This window comes from Phaenicophaeus curvirostris, chromosome 18 (genome assembly GCF_032191515.1).
Source record: "Phaenicophaeus curvirostris isolate KB17595 chromosome 18, BPBGC_Pcur_1.0, whole genome shotgun sequence".
Taxonomy (NCBI): Eukaryota; Metazoa; Chordata; class Aves; order Cuculiformes; family Cuculidae; genus Phaenicophaeus; species Phaenicophaeus curvirostris.
In genome coordinates, this window is record NC_091409.1 from 10,340,092 (window position 1) to 10,358,958 (window position 18,867).

At 54.7% G+C, this 18,867-nt stretch overlaps 3 protein-coding genes across 9 annotated transcripts; all 3 read right to left on the reverse strand.

The window, feature by feature from the left end:
* Positions 1-115: 115 nt before the first annotated feature.
* LOC138728494 (nucleolin-like) lies at positions 116-6,114 on the reverse strand. 4 transcript variants are annotated; one of them, XM_069871900.1, is made up of 5 exons: positions 6,044-6,114; positions 1,412-1,477; positions 1,219-1,304; positions 848-1,025; positions 116-489 (listed from the first exon to the last, which is right to left on the reverse strand). In XM_069871900.1, the coding sequence occupies exons 2-5, from the start codon at positions 1,436-1,438 to the stop codon at positions 178-180; spliced, it is 603 nt and encodes a 200-aa protein (XP_069728001.1). In that variant the 5' UTR covers positions 1,439-1,477; positions 6,044-6,114; the 3' UTR covers positions 116-177. The 4 variants fall into 4 exon arrangements, with proteins under 4 accessions (XP_069728001.1, XP_069728000.1, XP_069727999.1 ...); XM_069871899.1 differs by lacking the exon at positions 6,044-6,114 and adding an exon at positions 2,355-2,676; XM_069871898.1 differs by lacking the exon at positions 6,044-6,114 and adding an exon at positions 1,814-2,676.
* Positions 6,115-6,139: 25 nt separating this feature from the next.
* Positions 6,140-11,457, reverse strand: LOC138728495 (neuritin-like). Of its 2 annotated transcripts, XM_069871902.1 has the most exons (4): positions 11,415-11,457; positions 10,013-10,160; positions 6,495-6,731; positions 6,140-6,224 (listed from the first exon to the last, which is right to left on the reverse strand). In XM_069871902.1, the coding sequence occupies exons 1-3, from the start codon at positions 11,452-11,454 to the stop codon at positions 6,506-6,508; spliced, it is 414 nt and encodes a 137-aa protein (XP_069728003.1). In that variant the 5' UTR covers positions 11,455-11,457; the 3' UTR covers positions 6,140-6,224; positions 6,495-6,505. The 2 variants fall into 2 exon arrangements, with proteins under 2 accessions (XP_069728003.1, XP_069728002.1); XM_069871901.1 differs by lacking the exon at positions 6,140-6,224 and having other exon boundaries at positions 6,299-6,731.
* A 1,581-nt stretch (positions 11,458-13,038) lies between these two features.
* LOC138728360 (nucleolin-like) lies at positions 13,039-16,468 on the reverse strand. Of its 3 annotated transcripts, XM_069871658.1 has the most exons (6): positions 15,296-16,466; positions 14,755-14,814; positions 14,353-14,418; positions 14,160-14,245; positions 13,789-13,966; positions 13,039-13,430 (listed from the first exon to the last, which is right to left on the reverse strand). In XM_069871658.1, the coding sequence occupies exons 2-6, from the start codon at positions 14,794-14,796 to the stop codon at positions 13,101-13,103; spliced, it is 702 nt and encodes a 233-aa protein (XP_069727759.1). In that variant the 5' UTR covers positions 14,797-14,814; positions 15,296-16,466; the 3' UTR covers positions 13,039-13,100. The 3 variants fall into 3 exon arrangements, with proteins under 3 accessions (XP_069727759.1, XP_069727758.1, XP_069727760.1); XM_069871657.1 differs by having other exon boundaries at positions 14,755-16,468; XM_069871659.1 differs by lacking the exon at positions 14,755-14,814 and having other exon boundaries at positions 15,296-16,463.
* Positions 16,469-18,867: the final 2,399 nt, after the last annotated feature.

Below are 18,867 nucleotides of genomic sequence, written 5' to 3' on the forward strand. Positions count from 1 at the left end.
GTGCCAGCACCCACAGCCACCTCCAGCCTGGGGAATGCAGAGCAAGTGGAAACCTCAGCTCTGCAAGCACCTCGTGTGTCTACAGCAAATGCAGGGTTAAGAGAGAGAGCTTAGGTCTGAACAAACAACAATCAATTTTATTTACAGGAAAACAACTTAAAATAACATTCTACCATTCTACACGTCTTCTTCATCTTCGTCCTCATCATCTTCGTCCTCATCATCCTCGTCCTCATCATCCTCGTCCTCATCATCCTCGTTATCATATCCTTCATCCTCATCATCCTCATCATCCTCGTCCTCATCATCTTCATCCTCATCATCCATGTCCTCAAAATCTTCGGTCTCATAACCTTCATCCTCATCATCCTCATCCTCATCGTCCTCGTCCCCATAATCTTCGTCCTCATCATCTTCTTCATCCTCACCATATCTTTCACCTTCTTCACTCTCATCCACTCTCAACCAAGCACCACACCTCTGCAAAGCCTGGAAAGGAAGCAGGAGGTACGACCTCTGACTAACGAGAAACACCTCGTCCAGCAGAGCTGGGGTTCCCAAGCTGGCTCAGTGGCAGCAGCAGGCTGGGGTTCATCCTGATGGGCATTCCATTTGCCACAGCTCTGGGACACGCTGGGGAGAGCAGGACCCTGCCACCAGCGCTACGCCCCACCTGGGTTTAGGGTTAGACTAGGGTTGCCTAAGAAATCCCACCCTTCCCAAAGCGGATGGGTGCTCAGGGCAAGTGCCTGGTGGCTCTTGTGTCACCAGGACAAGGAGACCGGGTGCTGTGTTCCCGCAGCAGGCAACTCAGCCTGGCTGTGGGCAGCGGGTGAGGAGCACGTGCCTGTTCTGGTGGTGGTGGGTCTATCCACATTTCCTCTTCCTTCTCCTCCACCTCCTCCATCTCCACATCCATGGTCATCTCTACGTCTTTATCCATTGCCTCATCCTCATCTAAATCCTTCCTCCAACCCGCTTTGGTGGCAGCCATCTTGACAGCTTCCAGCATGATGTTAAACAGCCTGAGCCAAAAGCCAAGCAGAAAAGTGCATTAGTCTGACCCTGGCCAGACAAGGCAACCTGTGGGGGACGGGTCTTGGCAACCCTGCCCCCTCTTGCTGCCTGGGGAGAACCGTGGGGCACTGGGACCCCCGGGCACATCCTCAGCCAGGAGCCAGCTGCAGGCTGAGCGGCTCCTTCGACGCCAGCACCCACCAGAACCCACGGAGCAGTGCCTTCATCTGGAGGATCCTACACTTGCTTTCCTTCACAATTTTGGCAGCTGGCATAGCCTTGTGGATCTGGCAGAGCAGAGAGCATAGGAGTGAGCAGCCCTGCTCCCTGCCCCGTGGGGCCTTGGGCACACACCCTGGCCCCCAACCCGCCTCGGCGCCCAGAAGCTCCTTACCCTCCTCAGATGTCTTTTTGGCTCCATCTCACTCTGTGGGTAGGGCTGAGCTGCCAGCGGTCCAACCTGGAGAGGGGAGAGGAGGGACCAGCTCAGGCTGCGCGTATCCCCCAGCTGCTCCCAGCAAGCATCCCTCCCACACAAGCCCAGGGCACCCAGGTGTCCCCTGGGGACACGTCCCGCCACGTGGGGATGCTCGGTTTCAGCCAGGGCTGAGCAACCCACAAGGGCTTCTCCCATCCTAGGTGGCTTCTCACCACCTTGCAAGGTGGCTGGAAAGGGTGAGCACAGCTCCCGGTCCCCTGCGCTCCCCAGAGCAGGGCGCAAACCCACACCATCCCCACAGCGCCTGCTCCCCGCTCAGTGCAGGGGGTGTCGTCCTCCGTGGAGCAGGGCTTGTACCTCCTTGAGGATCAGCATCCTCTTCCTCCACGCCTTCATCATCTGATGGGGACGGAGGCGCTGGGAGCAGGTGGAAAGGTGAAAGTCTCGCATCAAGGGCATTGGGAGCAGAGGAGAAAGACAGGGCTGGGAGCAGGAGAGAAGGATGGGGCTGGGAGCAGGGGAACCTCAAGAATAGGGCAAAAGGGATGTTTTGGGAGCAGAGAAGGGCTACGTTGGGCGTAGGGAAGTTGGTCTGGGACAGGATCAGGGCAGAAATGCTATCTGGGGGCAAAGAAGTGCTGAGATGAGAGGAGAAGTGCGTCAACAGCAGGGCAGAACCACTGTGTTGTGCTCGTTGCCGGGTACTGGCAGGTCTACCGGACCACGGGCCGTACCATCACACCTCTGAGACAGGGGAGCTCTGGGGCCAACTGCACCTTGGGTAATGGGGACACCCCCCCTTATTGGTGGCTATGGATGTATTAAGCTGCACCCCCTCAAAATGAATAATCCCACCAAATCGAGGCAGTCACTGCTGCCTCAAGAGCTTCTTTCTGACCTGTCATGCCTGGCAGCCATTCGCAGCCCCCCAAAAGGTTTTTCTCCAGGTGTTTCAGGCAAGAGCTGAAGTTTACGTGATATTTTATGGATGGTCCTTCATAGTCTCTGATCTGGACCTGCATGTGTACAGCTTCGAGGACACAGGGACCTTTCTCCAGTGACGGGCACAGCATTGAAGGCCGTCCTGTGGTGCAGGCCTATCTTGGATGCTCGTTTTCCCTCCAGCTGTAGGGCTAGAATTGCATCGCCCATCTCTGCCAGGGCAGCAGATCTATTGACAACAGCTCTTGCCAATCCTGTCGCCCCAGCCAGGGCAGGAATGCTCATGGAAACTGGTGGGAGCTGGGCTGTCAGATATTTAACAAGGCGGTTTTGCTCAGGCTTCCTTTGGGATGCTGGGACAGGTTGTGTCCATCCTTCCAGAAGAGATGTGGATGTGTTGAAACACCAAGGAAAAACCCAGCTCATCCTCACACACCAGAGCCAGTCCAGTCACTGGAAGCACCTCTGGGGCCTTAGAGCCATGCACCGCTCAACGTCTTCTGTTCCTCAAGGTCTCATCTGATAGGGGTTAGTGGCTGAGCAGTCATAAGAGCAACCCCAAGGCAAAACTCCAGCTGCAATTCCTGCAAGCGCTCAACAGGTTCAGGTGATACCGACAGGGCCATTGCAGCCTGTTTGCAAGGCTGGAGCTTGTCTCTCTGGTGACATTGGTTCCAAGACAACTACTGCAGAGCATCCAGTTCTGCTGGGACAGGCGATGCCCTCTGCATTGGCTCTGAAGACGGTGAGACCCTTTGCCGCTAGGCAGCGCGGGTCCCGCTGAGCAGCCCTCGCCCATGGGTGCAGCATCAGGAATTCCCTGTGCCTGGTCAGGCACCTTCCAGCTCTGAGAGACCTGAAGGGAGCCGCAGGATCCTTCTTTCAGGGAAGGACAGACTCCGATGAGGGGCTCTGGTAAAGATTCTTCCAGCTCTGTGTAGAAAGCCTTTCAATATTTAAAAAAAAATATTAAACATTTTAAAAGCAGAAGAAATTATGTTTGCAGGTCTTCAATGATTAAGATTTAAGCATTTGAACAGTACTGTGTTAGCAAGTGCCAGTCAGTGGGCTTCCTCGGCAGCTCCCGGCAGCAGGACAGTGAGTTCTGGGCGGGGCGGACATTTTGAGGCACCTTCTCGTGCCTCTGGTCCTGGTTCCACTTGTGAAAGCTGCGCTCGAGTGGGGGAACTCCTTCGTATGGTGGAGGAGCTAAGGGAGGAGGTAAAGAGGCTGAGGACCATCAGGGAATGTGAGAGGGAGATAGACCAGTGGAGCAGGGCCCTCTCACTAACTCAGCAGCTGCTGGAGCTGGTGGGTCTGAACACCACCCACCGGCAAACTGCAAGGTTGGGGTAACACAGTCTGTTTGCAAGGCTGGAGCTTGTCTTTCTGGTGACAGTGGTTCCAAGACAACTACTGCAGAGCATCCAGCTCTGCTGGGACAGGCGATGCCCTCTGCATTGGCTCTGAAGATGGTAGGACCCTTTGCCGCTAGGCAGCACAGGTCCCGCTGAGCAGCCCTCGCCCATGGGTGCAGCATCAGGAATTCCCTGTGCCTGGTCAGGCACCTTCCAGCTCTGAGAGACCTGAAGGGAGCCGCAGGGTCCTTCTTTCAGGGAGGGACAGACTCCAATGAGGGGCTCCGGTAAAGATTCTTACAGCTCTGTGCAGAGAGCCTTTCAATATTTAAAAAAAAAAATAAACTATTTAAAACCAGAAGAAATCACGTTTGCAGGTCTTCAATGATTAAGATTTAAGCATTTGAACAGTACTGTGTTAGCAAGTGTCAGTCAGTGGGCTTCCTCGGCAGCTCCCGGCAGCAGGACAGTGAGTTCTGGGGTGGGGCGGACATTTTGAGGTGGGGCGGACATTTTGAGGCACCTCCTCGTGCCTCTGGTACTGGTTCCACTTGTGAAAGCTGCGCTCGAGTGGGGGAACTCCTTCGTATGGTGGAGGAGCTAAGGGAAGAGGTAAAGAGGCTGAGGACCATCAGGGAATGTGAGAGGGAGATAGACCAGTGGAGCAGGGCCCTCTCACTAACTCAGCAGCTGCTGGAGCTGGTGGGTCTGAACACCACGCACTGTCAAACTGCAAGGTTGGGGTAACACAGTCTGTTTGCAAGGCTGGAGTGTGTCTTTCTGGTGACAGTGGTTCCAAGACAACTACTGCAGAGCATCCAGCTCTGCTGGGACAGGCAATGCCCTCTGCATTGGCTCTGAAGATGGTAGGACCCTTTGCCGCTAGGCAGCGCGGGTCCTGCTGAGCAGCCCTCGCCCATGGGTGCAGCATCAGGAATTCCCTGTGCCTGGTCAGGCACCTTCCAGCTCTGAGAGACCTCAAGGGAGAGGCAGGATCCTTCTTTCAGGGAGGGACAGACTTTGATGGGGCCTCTGGTAAAGATTCTTCCAGCTCTGTGTAGAAAGTCTTTAAATATTTAAAAAAAAAATAAACTATTTAAAACCAGAAGAAATCACGTTTGCAGGTCTTCAATGATTAAGATTTAAGCATTTGAACAGTACTGTGTTAGCAAGTGTCAGTCAATTACACCTTAGTTTCTGAAAAAATTAAAGTCCCTGAGTGGTCAAGCTATGCAATGACTGGATTAAATAAAAAGGTAGATGAATTATACAAATGTTAAATTGATACATAGCACTAAAATAAAGGTAATCCTATTCAAAAGTCTTTACTTTCCTTCTTCTGTCTTAGCTGTATCTTCAGCTACACCAATATTTTAATGATAAAGTCTTTAGCTCTGTGACTTCATTAAAGTGTTCTGCTGCTCTCATCCCCTTCCCAAAAAATGCTGAGAAGAGAGAAATAACTGAACAAGTTAAAATTGGAGCAAACCTATCCTGCCATAGAGCTGCAACCCTACCCCTTCTGGTGGTGCGAGCCACTTCAGGGGCACCCGAGCAAGGGCAGAGGCATCTGCTCTTCTTGCTGAACCCCAAAGCTGGTTTGTCTGCAGTTTGCAGGGAGCGGTAAATCCCTCCAGCCTGGCTCATGGCAGGGTCTTTCCTACCTCCTTGGGCTGCTGTACTATGAGCACCCTGGAATGTGGCCAAAGTGACTCACAGCGATGGCCTGTGGCTCTCGGGGCAGTAGGAAGAAAGGCCAGCAAGTGCATTGACGACAGAGATGGAGGCAGGGTGCCTGCTGGCTGCATCCCTGGAGAGCCAGTCCTGGGAGCCAACCACCCTGATCCGGGGTAGGGCACGGCCAAGGAGCCTGTCAGCTCCTGTCACAGAGCTGAACCCTGGCCAGACAGAATCTTCACGCAGCCCAGCTCCCTCCAGCTCACCCCCCTCCCCAGCCCTGCAGAGATGCTCGTTTCTCAGCAGCCCATATTCCTTCCAGGGTGTTTATGGCTTTTCTGTCTTCCTGCTGTCCCAGGCTAAAATCACCCCTTTTAAGGGAGCTGCAGGACCACGGGTCGCTGGAGCCTTGCCTGCTGCTGGCTGCAAGCTACTCCCTTGCAGTGTATCACCTCATTTACTGGGAAAGCAGCCTTGCCTTGTTTTGCTCTTCACTCCACAGTTCACTGATGGAGGCAAACTGCAGCTCACTCCCAGCCCTGGCCATGCACGCCTCCTAGAGAACAAGATCTGTTTTCACCAGTGATTCACCTGCCTGACACTGGCTCACCTTTCCCTGAGCACCAACTCCTTCTCGGCTCCATCCGCAGTCCACAGCTCCGACTCACCTCCCAAACCCACCTGAGCGGGAATGGCTGGAGGAACAAGTCATGTTACATTTTCTCCTGATGACCGGGGCGCTTTGGTGCTGCCTCCCCTCGGGACTTCTGGCCGGAGCTGAGCTCTGTGTCCTGGAAAGGAGAAGAGAAGTCATTCCTACCTGAGTTTGCGACCTGGATCTCCAGGGGAGATCTGCCTCGAGGCAGAAGGAGGCAGGTGTTAGTCCAAATTACAGAGAAACAGCATAACCCAGGAGATGCTGCTGAGCTTTTCCATGTCTCATGGGTGCAGCATGGAGCCAAGTGTTCACTGAGCACCACACAGTATTCCTCAAGGGTTTGGGAAAACGATTGGAAAGATGCCACAACACACGCTGACACCACCATTGTTGTGATACTTACAGAGCTGCAGTTCATAAGTTCAGCCAAGTGACGATGAGGGGGATGCTGAGGATGGAAATATTGGGAACATGGGTCCAGGCAAAGCTTTGGGCTGTGCTGGGGCTGCAGAGGTCGAACAAGCTGCCTTGAAATTTGATTTTTCGAGACTCTTTTCTCAGCATCTCCCAGATGGCTGCTGCTTCCTTCTGGCACTCCCAGAGTGCTGCCAGTGCGCACGTGTGAAATTCATCCCAGTACCTGCAGCCAGGGGAGACACCCACCATCAGTCCTTTGCGGTAGCACAACACCAAGGAGCCGGGCAGAGCCCTGCTGCCCCGAGCCTGCCCTTTGAGCAGAGACAACATTGGCATTTTGGCACTACCTCCATCATCTCCCAGAGCACCTTGGCTAAAACTCCAAACACCAAAACACACTGAAATTATTTCATCCTTTTTTTGTTTTCTTACTCCGAAAGTCAATAAAATCCATTATTTTCCATTAACAAATGCTCCCCTTTGGCACCAAGCACCCCGAGTACCTAGAAACTGGCTGCAAACAGAAGACCCAGCGGGTTTCATTCATAGCTTTCTCCAAGCTGAGTCAAGGGCAAAACACGAGCACAAAGGAAGGACAAGGGCTCCCACAGACTGTCACAGCTTTACAACAAAGGTAAGGGGGGCAGGCACAGTTATTAACTGCGTTCTCATTAGATAAATCTCCATTTATCTGCTAGGTATTAACCTGCGCAAGTAGAAGCCTTTCAATGGAAAAAGGCTCTTGGGGAGCACTAGGGAAAAACAAGACAGGCAAAGATAACTCTCAATCCTGCGTGAACAAACCAGCTGCTGCTTACTGAAGACCCCTTGGCTGCCTCCTGTGAGCACAGAGACTTGGATTTTTTTTTCTTTCCCAGTCCAGAGCTAGAACCATGCAGGGAAAAAAAACCCAGCAGAAACAGAGCTGAAAACCACAGCTCTCAAGAAGGTTTTCCAAGGAGGGGTGTAGTGGATGCCAGCGCACTGGGGCCAAGATCACACGGGATGACCCCATGTTTCATTTGTTCAGAGCAGTATCCAGCCTGCCAAGGCTTTATCCCTTCCCTGAGCTCTTTCCTTACCTCTGGTGAAGAAGCACAGTGGCTCTGAAGAAGCTGGGTTACACCCAGTACCAACAAGCTCCCTACCCCAGGTGTCAAACTCAGCAGGCAGGGATGGGCTCTAGCTGTTCGAGGACCAGGACAGCAGGAACCAGGCTGGGCTGTGTCCCACACACAGCAAGAGAGGGAGGACAAGAATGAGCACCCCTGCCTGATTTATTTCAGCTGCTCTCTGAGGACACTGGGGCATTCGGCTCCTTATCAAATGACAGGGAGGGCACCCAATGTCCAGTGGTTAGAATCATAGAATCACCAGGCTGGAAAAGACCCACTGGATCATCGAGTCCAACCATTCCTATCAAACACTAAACCATGTCCCTCAGCACCTCGTCCACCCGTCCCTTAAACCCCTCCAGGGAAGGGGACTCAACCCCCTCCCTGGGCAGCCTCTGCCAGTGACCAATGACCCTTCCCGTGAAATATTTTTTCCTAATGTCCAGCCTGAACCTCCCCTGGTGGAGCTTGAGGCCATTCCCTCTCATCCTGTCCCCTGTCACCTGGGAGAAGAGCCCAGCTCCCTCCTCTCCACAACCTCCTTTCAGGTAGTTGAAGAGAGCAATGAGGTCTCCCCTCAGCCTCCTCTTCTCCAAGCTAAACACCCCCAGCTCTCTCAGCCGTTCCTCATAAGGCCTGTTCTCCAGCCCCTTCACCAGCTTCATTGCTCTTCTCTGGACTCTCTCCATGCTGCATGCACATTATCATGCCTGTTAAGTCCCGACTCAGCTGAATTCACAGGCGAGGTCTCCGTTCTGTAGGTACAAACCCACCAAATAAAACAGCAGGGGCTCAAAAGTCTCAGCAAATGCCACAGGCCATCCGCTAAACTGGAACTGGTGCCTCTCCAAAACAAAAACTTCCCAAAGGGACAGGTAAGGCTCTTTGCCACACTTCCCACTAACATTTCCCCATGACTTCTTGATTTTGTCCAAGTGCTTTGTTTTCTCTGGAGACAACTCTTGCACAGGGAGGTGGACCTGAGCACTCCACTTGCTTCTCCTACCAGGGCTTGCATCAGAACACCAGCTGTGAGGGAGTTCATTAAACCGAGTCACTGTGGCAGAATAAATGTCCCCAGATAATGAGAAAAGCTGGTGCCCACCCACGTAACCTCCCTCCCTCACTCTTGAGCTGCAGTGGAAGGCAGCTCTGCCAGCTGAGGGTTAAACCTGGCCCATGTCTTCGGGCAAAGGTTGGCCAGGGAAGGCAGAGGGGGATGATGCCTGGTTCTGCTTTCAGCTGGGAAGGCAATTCCCAGTGTTCCACCCTTCACAGTCTCCATCTGCTCAGCCAGGCAGGTGCTCTCAGCAGCCTGCCCATGCCAGCTCCAGGGCAGCACCGCGAGCCAAGATGCCAGGTCCCAGCTCCACATCCATCCCTCAACCCGTGCTCCCAGAGAGGGGACCCAGAGAGGAAAGCAGACGGCAGTGGAGAACACTGAGGGTTAAAGGCAAACAATTCCTTGCCCTGACAGGCTTCCACTGCCCTAAAGGATGGGGATTTTCCCTTAATTACTTGTCTGCATTTCCTTACAAATCCTTTTCATGCCCCACAACTCACTGCTGGGGACACAGAGCTGCTTCCATCTATCTGTCTAAACGTTCCATTTCAACACTCCTCTTGCCACCCACACATCAGTATTTCTGCTCATTTGCTTTTTAAGCAGACGTTTCCCCAAACCTGCCCTGATTACCCAACTCTTTTACTACTTTATCCATTTTGCTGAAGGTAACATCCTCAAAACACCATCGCAACAACCTCACAAAAAACAGGGCTGGGGCAAATTCAAGCCAGAAGGATGAAGGATCTTAGCAGGTAGGGAAGGAGGGAGGAGACTTGGTTTGGGCAGCAGGATCCAGCTTTCAGCGGGTTGCAGGCTGCTACCTGGGACAGTCCAGCCGCACGTGAGTCCCTGGATGAATTCCTGGTGTCCAGAGAAGACTTCCCTGCAGGGCAGAAGGGTCTGAGTCCCACCAGCCCTGCTCCTCCCTGCTGCGGGTGTGCAGGAGCTGGTGGAATGAGTTCTGGCTGTTGGAGCTACTGCTAAGGGCTGGGGATGCAAACTCCAGCTGGCAAAGCTCCGCGGGGACGTGATGGTGCGAGGCCCAAGGGTGCGGAATCCTGGCTCGAGCCGAGCAGCAGACAGACAGACAGATGGAGGAATGGCAGGAGGGGGCTCACTGGGACTGTGGGAAATCCAAGCAAGGTGGGGAGCACGTGTGTGTGCACACCCCAGCAGCATCCAGGAGTGCAGAAGAGTTCAGACAGCAGCACCCAGCACAGGACAGTGCCAAAAAGCCCCCTGGACACCCCCCAACACACCCTCCTCTGAGGACCAACCTGACAGAGGAACATGCAGGGGGTCCCCGTGGGGTCCCGTACTCACCCACATACTCGGGGCAACTCCTGCAGCTCGAGGCCATCCACCTCCCCATACGTGGCCATGTTCTCCCCCAGCTTGAGGACGCAGTCCGAGAAGCCTTGGTAAATGTTGGCACAGGCAGTGCCCGACGCCTGCAGCCCAGCCAGGTGCCCTGCCAGCCACCGAGGGGTCAGAGGGAGCACCCAGACCCTTGGAGACAGAGCCCACGTCCCTCCTGGGGGGACGCAGGCATCCCTGGGCTGTCACAGCACCGGTGCCACCCAGGCACCATGAGCTCCCCTTTCCACGCAGGTGGCCCACGAGGTCCCTCTCCTGTCCCCAGCCCTGCCTGCATTTGCAGAGAGCCTGAAAGAGCCGCTCTGCCAGGGAGAGTCGGGGCACCCCACTGCCCCCAGCACCCACGGAGGGCAGGGACAGGGAGGGCACCGGCAGCCAGGACCCACCCAGGAGAGACACAGCACCGAGCCAGGAGGAGGGAGAGACAGAGAGAGAGAGGGGACCCTGCATCACCCACTCCCTGCGCAGGCACCCAAGAGCCCATCGGGGAGAGATGTGCAGCACCGAGACAGGGGGAGAAGAAGGGGACAGAGTGGGGAGAAGCAGAAGAAGAAGAAGGGGACAGAGGGGGGAGAAGCAGAAGAAGAAGAAGGGGACAGAGGGGGGAGAAGCAGAAGAAGAAGAAGGGGACAGAGGGGGGAGAAGCAGCAGAAGAAGAAGGGGACAGAGGGGGGAGAAGCAGAAGAAGAAAAAGGAGGGGACAGAAGGGGGAGAAGCAGAAGAAGAAAAAGGAGGGGACAGAGAGGGGAGAAGGAGAAGAAGAAAAAGGAGGGGACAGAAGGGGGAGAAGGAGAAGAAGAAAAAGGAGGGGACAGAAGGGGGAGAAGGAGAAGAAGAAAAAGGAGGGGACAGAAGGGGGAGAAGGAGAAGAAGAAAAAGGAGGGGACAGAAGGGGGAGAAGGAGAAGAAGAAAAAGGAGGGGACAGAAGGGGGAGAAGGAGAAGAAGAAAAAGGAGGGCACAGAGAGGGGAGAAGGAGAAGAAGAAAAAGGAGGGGACAGAGAGGGGAGAAGGAGAAGAAGAAAAAGGAGGGGACAGAGAGGGGAGAAGGAGAAGAAGAAAAAGGAGGGGACAGAGAGGGGAGAAGGAGAAGAAGAAAAAGGAGGGGACAGAGAGGGGAGAAGGAGAAGAAGAAAAAGGAGGGGACAGAGAGGGGAGAAGGAGAAGAAGAAAAAGAAGGGGACAGAGAGGGGAGAAGGAGAAGAAGAAGAAGGGGACAGAGGAGGGAGAAGGAGAAGGGGACAAGGGGGAAGAAAGGGACCCCGCATCGTCCCCCCGGCCCAGACACCCGAGGGGGAGAAAGGGAGGGAGGAAAGGGAGGGAGAGAAGGGGGCAGAGACGATCCTCACCGAGGGCGAGCAGCAGCACGGCCGTGCCCCGCTGCCCCATCGCTCCGCCCGGGAGGGCTCCAGCCCCGCCGCTGCCCTCTCCCCACGGCCCGCAGCGCCCCCGCCCCCACGGGGAGAGCGCCCGGCCCCGGCTGCTGCTAATGAGCGGCTCGTTAATGAGGGAGAGCGGCTAACGAGCAGCTGGGGGCGGCCCCGGGATCGCAGCCCCCGCGGCTCCAACCCCGCACCCCGGGACACCCCCTCCCCTGCACCCCCACACGCCGCCTGTCACAGAATCACCAGGCTGGAAAGGACCCACCGGATCATCGAGTCCAACCATTCCCATCAATCACTAAACCATGTCCCTCAGCGCCTCGTCCACCCGTCCCTTAAACCCCTCCAGGGAAGGGGACTCAACCCCCTCCCTGGGCAGCCTGTTCCAGTGCACAATGACCCTTCTCGTGAAATATTTTTTCCTAATGTCCAGCCTGAACCTCCCCTGGTGGAGCTTGAGGCCATTCCCTCTCGTCCTGTCCCCTGTCACTTGGGAGAAGAGCCCAGCTCCCTCCTCTCCACAACCTCCTTTCAGGGAGTTGTAGAGAGCAATGAGGTCTCCCCTCAGCCTCCTCTTCTCCAGGCTAAACACCCCCAGCTCTCTCAGCCGTTCCTCATAAGGCCTGTTCTCCAGCCCCTTCACCAGCTTTGTTGCTCTTCGTTGCTCAGACTTCTCCCAGTCTGTAGCTGCTCAGGGTTGTTGTGCCCCAAGTGCAGGACCCGGCATTTGGCCTTGTTAAACCTCATCCCACTGGTCTCAGCCCAGCGGTTCAGCCTGTTCAGATCCCTTTGGAGCCTCCCGACCCTCCCGCAGATCGACACTTCCACCCAGCTTAGTGTCATCTGCAAACTTGCTAAGGGTGTATTTGATCCCCTCATCCAGGTCATTGATAAAGACATTGAACAGGGCTGGACCCAGCACTGAGCCCTGGGGGACACCACTTGTAACTGGCCTCCAGCTGGAGTTAACTCCATTTACCTCCACCCTGCCAGTGGCAGGAATCACGGCAGGGCGAGATTTGCTTTGCTTCGGGTTGAGGCTCCTGTGCGAATGTGGGGTAAATCCACACAGGACGCAAAGCAAATCCCTGGGTGCATGTAGGTTCAAAGCCATAAATCTCAGCACCTGCAGCTGCAAAACTTTCTGCCCTGACCCTGGCACCCGCCATTCCCAAGGCTGCGCTGTCCTCTGGGGCACCAGTCAGGATTTTGCATCTTTACGGCCTGATCCTGGCTCTCGTTCCATGAGCTGCTTTCCTTTTCTTCCAGCAGGAAGGGGAGCAGGTTTCCTGGCTGCTCTGATGGCTTCACTGCAGGTCTGATGGTCGCATCAGAGCTCGCTCTCTGTTGGCAACAGCTTTGCTGCTGGGGACACCACTCTCCAACAGCCCATGAACCCCACTGGTTCCCAGTACCAACCCCCTCCATAAGCAGCACCTGCTCTGTGCACAGGGACCTCCTGCCCCTGGGGTGGCAGTGCCAGCACCCACAGCCACCTCCAGCCTGGGGAATGCAGAGCAAGTGGAAACCTCAGCTCTGCAAGCACCTCGTGTGTCTACAGCAAATGCAGGGTTAAGAGAGAGAGCTTAGGTCTGAACAAACAACAATCAATTTTATTTACAGGAAAACAACTTAAAATAACATTCTACCATTCTACACGTCTTCTTCATCCTCGTCCTCATCATCTTCGTCCTCATCATCCTCGTCCTCATCATCCTCGTCCTCATCATCTTCGTTATCATATCCTTCATCCTCATCATCCTCATCATCCTCATCATCCTCATCATCCTCGTCCTCATCATCTTCATCCTCATCATCCATGTCCTCAAAATCTTCGGTCTCATAACCTTCATCCTCATCATACTCATCCTCATCGTCCTCGTCCCCATAATCTTCGTCCTCATCATCTTCTTCATCCTCACCATATCTTTCACCTTCTTCACTCTCATCCACTCTCAACCAAGCACCACACCTCTGCAAAGCCTGGAAAGGAAGCAGGAGGTACGACCTCTGACTAACGAGAAACACCTCGTCCAGCAGAGCTGGGGTTCCCAAGCTGGCTCAGTGGCAGCAGCAGGCTGGGGTTCATCCTGATGGGCATTCCATTTGCCACAGCTCTGGGACACGCTGGGGAGAGCAGGACCCTGCCACCAGCGCTACGCCCCACCTGGGTTTAGGGTTAGACTAGGGTTGCCTAAGAAATCCCACCCTTCCCAAAGCGGATGGGTGCTCAGGGCAAGTGCCTGGTGGCTCTTGTGTCACCAGGACAAGGAGACCGGGTGCTGTGTTCCCGCAGCAGGCAACTCAGCCTGGCTGTGGGCAGCGGGTGAGGAGCACGTGCCTGTTCTGGTGGTGGTGGGTCTATCCACATTTCCTCTTCCTTCTCCTCCACCTCCTCCATCTCCACATCCATGGTCATCTCTACGTCTTTATCCATTGCCTCATCCTCATCTAAATCCTTCCTCCAACCCGCTTTGGTGGCAGCCATCTTGACAGCTTCCAGCATGATGTTAAACAGCCTGAGCCAAAAGCCAAGCAGAAAAGTGCATTAGTCTGACCCTGGCCAGACAAGGCAACCTGTGGGGGACGGGTCTTGGCAACCCTGCCCCCTCTTGCTGCCTGGGGAGAACCGTGGGGCACTGGGACCCCCGGGCACATCCTCAGCCAGGAGCCAGCTGCAGGCTGAGCGGCTCCTTCGACGCCAGCACCCACCAGAACCCACGGAGCAGTGCCTTCATCTGGAGGATCCTACACTTGCTTTCCTTCACAATTTTGGCAGCTGGCATAGCCTTGTGGATCTGGCAGAGCAGAGAGCATAGGAGTGAGCAGCCCTGCTCCCTGCCCCGTGGGGCCTTGGGCACACACCCTGGCCCCCAACCCGCCTCGGCGCCCAGAAGCTCCTTACCCTCCTCAGATGTCTTTTTGGCTCCATCTCACTCTGTGGGTAGGGCTGAGCTGCCAGCGGTCCAACCTGGAGAGGGGAGAGGAGGGACCAGCTCAGGCTGCGCGTATCCCCCAGCTGCTCCCAGCAAGCATCCCTCCCACACAAGCCCAGGGCACCCAGGTGTCCCCTGGGGACACGTCCCGCCACGTGGGGATGCTCGGTTTCAGCCAGGGCTGAGCAACCCACAAGGGCTTCTCCCATCCTAGGTGGCTTCTCACCACCTTGCAAGGTGGCTGGAAAGGGTGAGCACAGCTCCCGGTCCCCTGCGCTCCCCAGAGCAGGGCACAAACCCACACCATCCCCACAGCGCCTGCTCCCCGCTCAGTGCAGGGGGTGTCGTCCTCCGTGGAGCAGGGCTTGTACCTCCTTGAGGATCAGCATCCTCTTCCTCCAGGCCTTCATCATCTGATGGGGACGGAGGCGCTGGGAGCAGGTGGAAAGGTGAAAGTCTCGCATCAAGGGCATTGGGAGCAGAGGAGAAAGACAGGGCTGGGAGCAGGAGAGAAGGATGGGGCTGGGAGCAGGGGAACCTCAAGAATAGGGCAAAAGGGATGTTTTGGGAGCAGAGAAGGGCTACGTTGGGCGTAGGGAAGTTGGTCTGGGACAGGATCAGGGCAGAAATGCTATCTGGGGGCAAAGAAGTGCTGAGATGAGAGGAGAAGTGCATCAACAGCAGGGCAGAACCACTGTGTTGTGCTCGTTGCCGGGTACTGGCAGGTCTACCGGACCACGGGCCGTACCATCACACCTCTGAGACAGGGGAGCTCTGGGGCCAACTGCGCCTTGGGTAATGGGGACACCCCCCCTTATTGGTGGCTATGGATGTATTAAGCTGCACCCCCTCAAAATGAATAATCCCACCAAATCGAGGCAGTCACTGCTGCCTCAAGAGCTTCTTTCTGACCTGTCATGCCTGGCAGCCATTCGCAGCCCCCCAAAAGGTTTTTCTCCAGGTGTTTCAGGCAAGAGCTGAAGTTTACGTGATATTTTATGGATGGTCCTTCATAGTCTCTGATCTGGACCTGCATGTGTACAGCTTCGAGGACACAGGGACCTTTCTCCAGTGACGGGCACAGCATTGAAGGCCGTCCTGTGGTGCAGGCCTATCTTGGATGCTCGTTTTCCCTCCAGCTGTAGGGCTAGAATTGCATCGCCCATCTCTGCCAGGGCAGCAGATCTATTGACAACAGCTCTTGCCAATCCTGTCGCCCCAGCCAGGGCAGGAATGCTCATTGAATCTGGTGGGAGCTGGGCTGTCAGATATTTAACAAGGCGGTTTTGCTCAGGCTTCCTTTGGGATGCTGGGACAGGTTGTGTCCATCCTTCCAGAAGAGATGTGGATGTGTTGAAACACCAAGGAAAAACCCAGCTCATCCTCACACACCAGAGCCAGTCCAGTCACTGGAAGCACCTCTGGGGCCTTAGAGCCATGCACCGCTCAACGTCTTCTGTTCCTCAAGGTCTCATCTGATAGGGGTTAGTGGCTGAGCAGTCATAAGAGCAACCCCAAGGCAAAACTCCAGCTGCAATTCCTGCAAGCGCTCAACAGGTTCAGGTGATACCGACAGGGCCATCGCAGCCTGTTTGCAAGGCTGGAGCTTGTCTCTCTGGTGACATTGGTTCCAAGACAACTACTGCAGAGCATCCAGTTCTGCTGGGACAGGCGATGCCCTCTGCATTGGCTCTGAAGACGGTGAGACCCTTTGCCGCTAGGCAGCGCGGGTCCCGCTGAGCAGCCCTCGCCCATGGGTGCAGCATCAGGAATTCCCTGTGCCTGGTCAGGCACCTTCCAGCTCTGAGAGACCTGAAGGGAGCCGCAGGATCCTTCTTTCAGGGAGGGATAGACTCCAATGAGGGGCTCCGGTAAAGATTCTTACAGCTCTGTGCAGAGAGCCTTTCAATATTTAAAAAAAAAAATAAACTATTTAAAAGCAGAAGAAATCACATTTGCAGGTCTTCAATGATTAAGATTTAAGCATTTGAACAGTACTGTGTTAGCAAGTGTCAGTCAGTGGGCTTCCTCGGCAGCTCCCGGCAGCAGGACAGTGAGTTCTGGGGTGGGGCGGACATTTTGAGGCACCTGCTCGTGCCTCTGGTCCTGGTTCCACTTGTGAAAGCTGCACTCAAGTGGGGGAACTCCTTCGTATGGTGGAGGAGCTAAGGGAAGAGGTAAAGAGGCTGAGGACCATCAGGGAATGTGAGAGGGAGATAGACCAGTGGAGCAGGGCCCTCTCACTAACTCAGCGGCTGCCAGAGCTGGTGGGTCTGAACACCACCCACTGTCAAACTGCAAGGTTGGGGTAACACAGTCTGTTTGCAAGGCTGGAGCTTGTCTTTCTGGTGACATTGGTTCCAAGACAACTACTGCAGAGCATCCAGTTCTGCTGGGACAGGCGATGCCCTCTGCATTGGCTCTGAAGACGGTGAGACCCTTTGCCGCTAGGCAGCACAGGTCCCGCTGAGCAGCCCTCGCCCATGGGTGCAGCATCAGGAATTCCCAGTGCCTGGTCAGGCACCTTCCAGCTCTGAGAGACCTGAAGGGAGCCGCAGGATCCTTCTTTCAGGGAGGGACAGACTCCGATGAGGGGCTCTGGTAAAGATTCTTCCAGCTCTGTGTAGAAAGCCTTTCAATATTTAAAAAAAAAATAAACTATTTAAAACCAGAAGAAATCACATTTGCAGGTCTTCAATGATTAAGATTTAAGCATTTGAACAGTACTGTGTTAGCAAGTGTCAGTCAATTACACCTTAGTTTCTGAAAAAATTAAAGTCCCTGAGTGGTCAAGCTATGCAATGACTGGATTAAATAAAAAGGTAGATGAATTATACAAATGTTAAATTGATACATAGCACTAAAATAAAGGTAATCCTATTCAAAAGTCTTTACTTTCCTTCTTCTGTCTTAGCTGTATCTTCAGCTACACCAATATTTTAATGATAAAGTCTTTAGCTCTGTGACTTCATTAAAGTGTTCTGCTGCTCTCATCCCCTTCCCAAAAAATGCTGAGAAGAGAGAAATAACTGAACAAGTTAAAATTGGAGCAAACCTATCCTGCCATAGAGCTGCAACCCTACCCCTTCTGGTGGTGCGAGCCACTTCAGGGGCACCCGAGCAAGGGCAGAGGCATCTGCTCTTCTTGCTGAACCCCAAAGCTGGTTTGTCTGCAGTTTGCAGGGAGCGGTAAATCCCTCCAGCCTGGCTCATGGCAGGGTCTTTCCTACCTCCTTGGGCTGCTGTACTATGAGCACCCTGGGATGTGGCCAAAGTGACTCACAGCGATGGCCTGTGGCTCTCGGGGCAGTAGGAAGAAAGGCCAGCAAGTGCATTGACGACAGAGATGGAGGCAGGGTGCCTGCTGGCTGCATCCCTGGAGAGCCAGTCCTGGGAGCCAACCACCCTGATCCGGGGTAGGGCACGGCCAAGGAGCCTGTCAGCTCCTGTCACAGAGCTGAACCCTGGCCAGACAGAATCTTCACGCAGCCCAGCTCCCTCCAGCTCACCCCCCTCCCCAGCCCTGCAGAGATGCTCGTTTCTCAGCAGCCCATATTCCTTCCAGGGTGTTTATGGCTTTTCTGTCTTCCTGCTGTCCCAGGCTAAAATCACCCCTTTTAAGGGAGCTGCAGGACCACGGGTCGCTGGAGCCTTGCCTGCTGCTGGCTGCAAGCTACTCCCTTGCAGTGTATCACCTCATTTACTGGGAAAGCAGCCTTGCCTTGTTTTGCTCTTCACTCCACAGTTCACTGATGGAGGCAAACTGCAGCTCACTCCCAGCCCTGGCCATGCACGCCTCCTAGAGAACAAGATCTGTTTTCACCAGTGATTCACCTGCCTGACACTGGCTCACCTTTCCCTGAGCACCAACTCCTTCTCGGCTCCATCCGCAGTCCACAGCTCCGACTCACCTCCCAAACCCACCTGAGCGGGAATGGCTGGAGGAACAAGTCATGTTACATTTTCTCCTGATGACCGGGGCGCTTTGGTGCTGCCTCCCCTCGGGACTTCTGGCCGGAGCTGAGCTCTGTGTCCTGGAAAGGAGAAGAGAAGTCATTCCTACTTGAGTTTGCGACCTGGATCTCCAGGGGACGCCTCCCAAGGACACGAGTATTTGTGGTTAGGGCGAGGGCTGTTGACACAATATGGTGCCGTCAGCCTTCACTGGAGGCACAACGGCCATGGGGATGCTGCGGTATCCGATGATACCCTGCAGGTATCCGGTGAGGCTTATTCTTAGGGCTCTCTATCAGAAGTGGAAATTCTCCACTGACTTCAGCTTCCCCTCTGTCCCCTCTTGCCTTTTGGCCAGGGGCAAGCATGCTTAGGCACAAGCGAAAAAAAAAAAAAAGTCATTCTGTGGAGCTGGCTTGCCTGCACTCATTTAATTGGAATAAAATGGGTGCCCTGCTGAGCAGCACAGCTTGTGCTGAAGAGCCAGGATGAGTCAGGCTCCCTGCCGATGATATCACTGCTATTCCAAC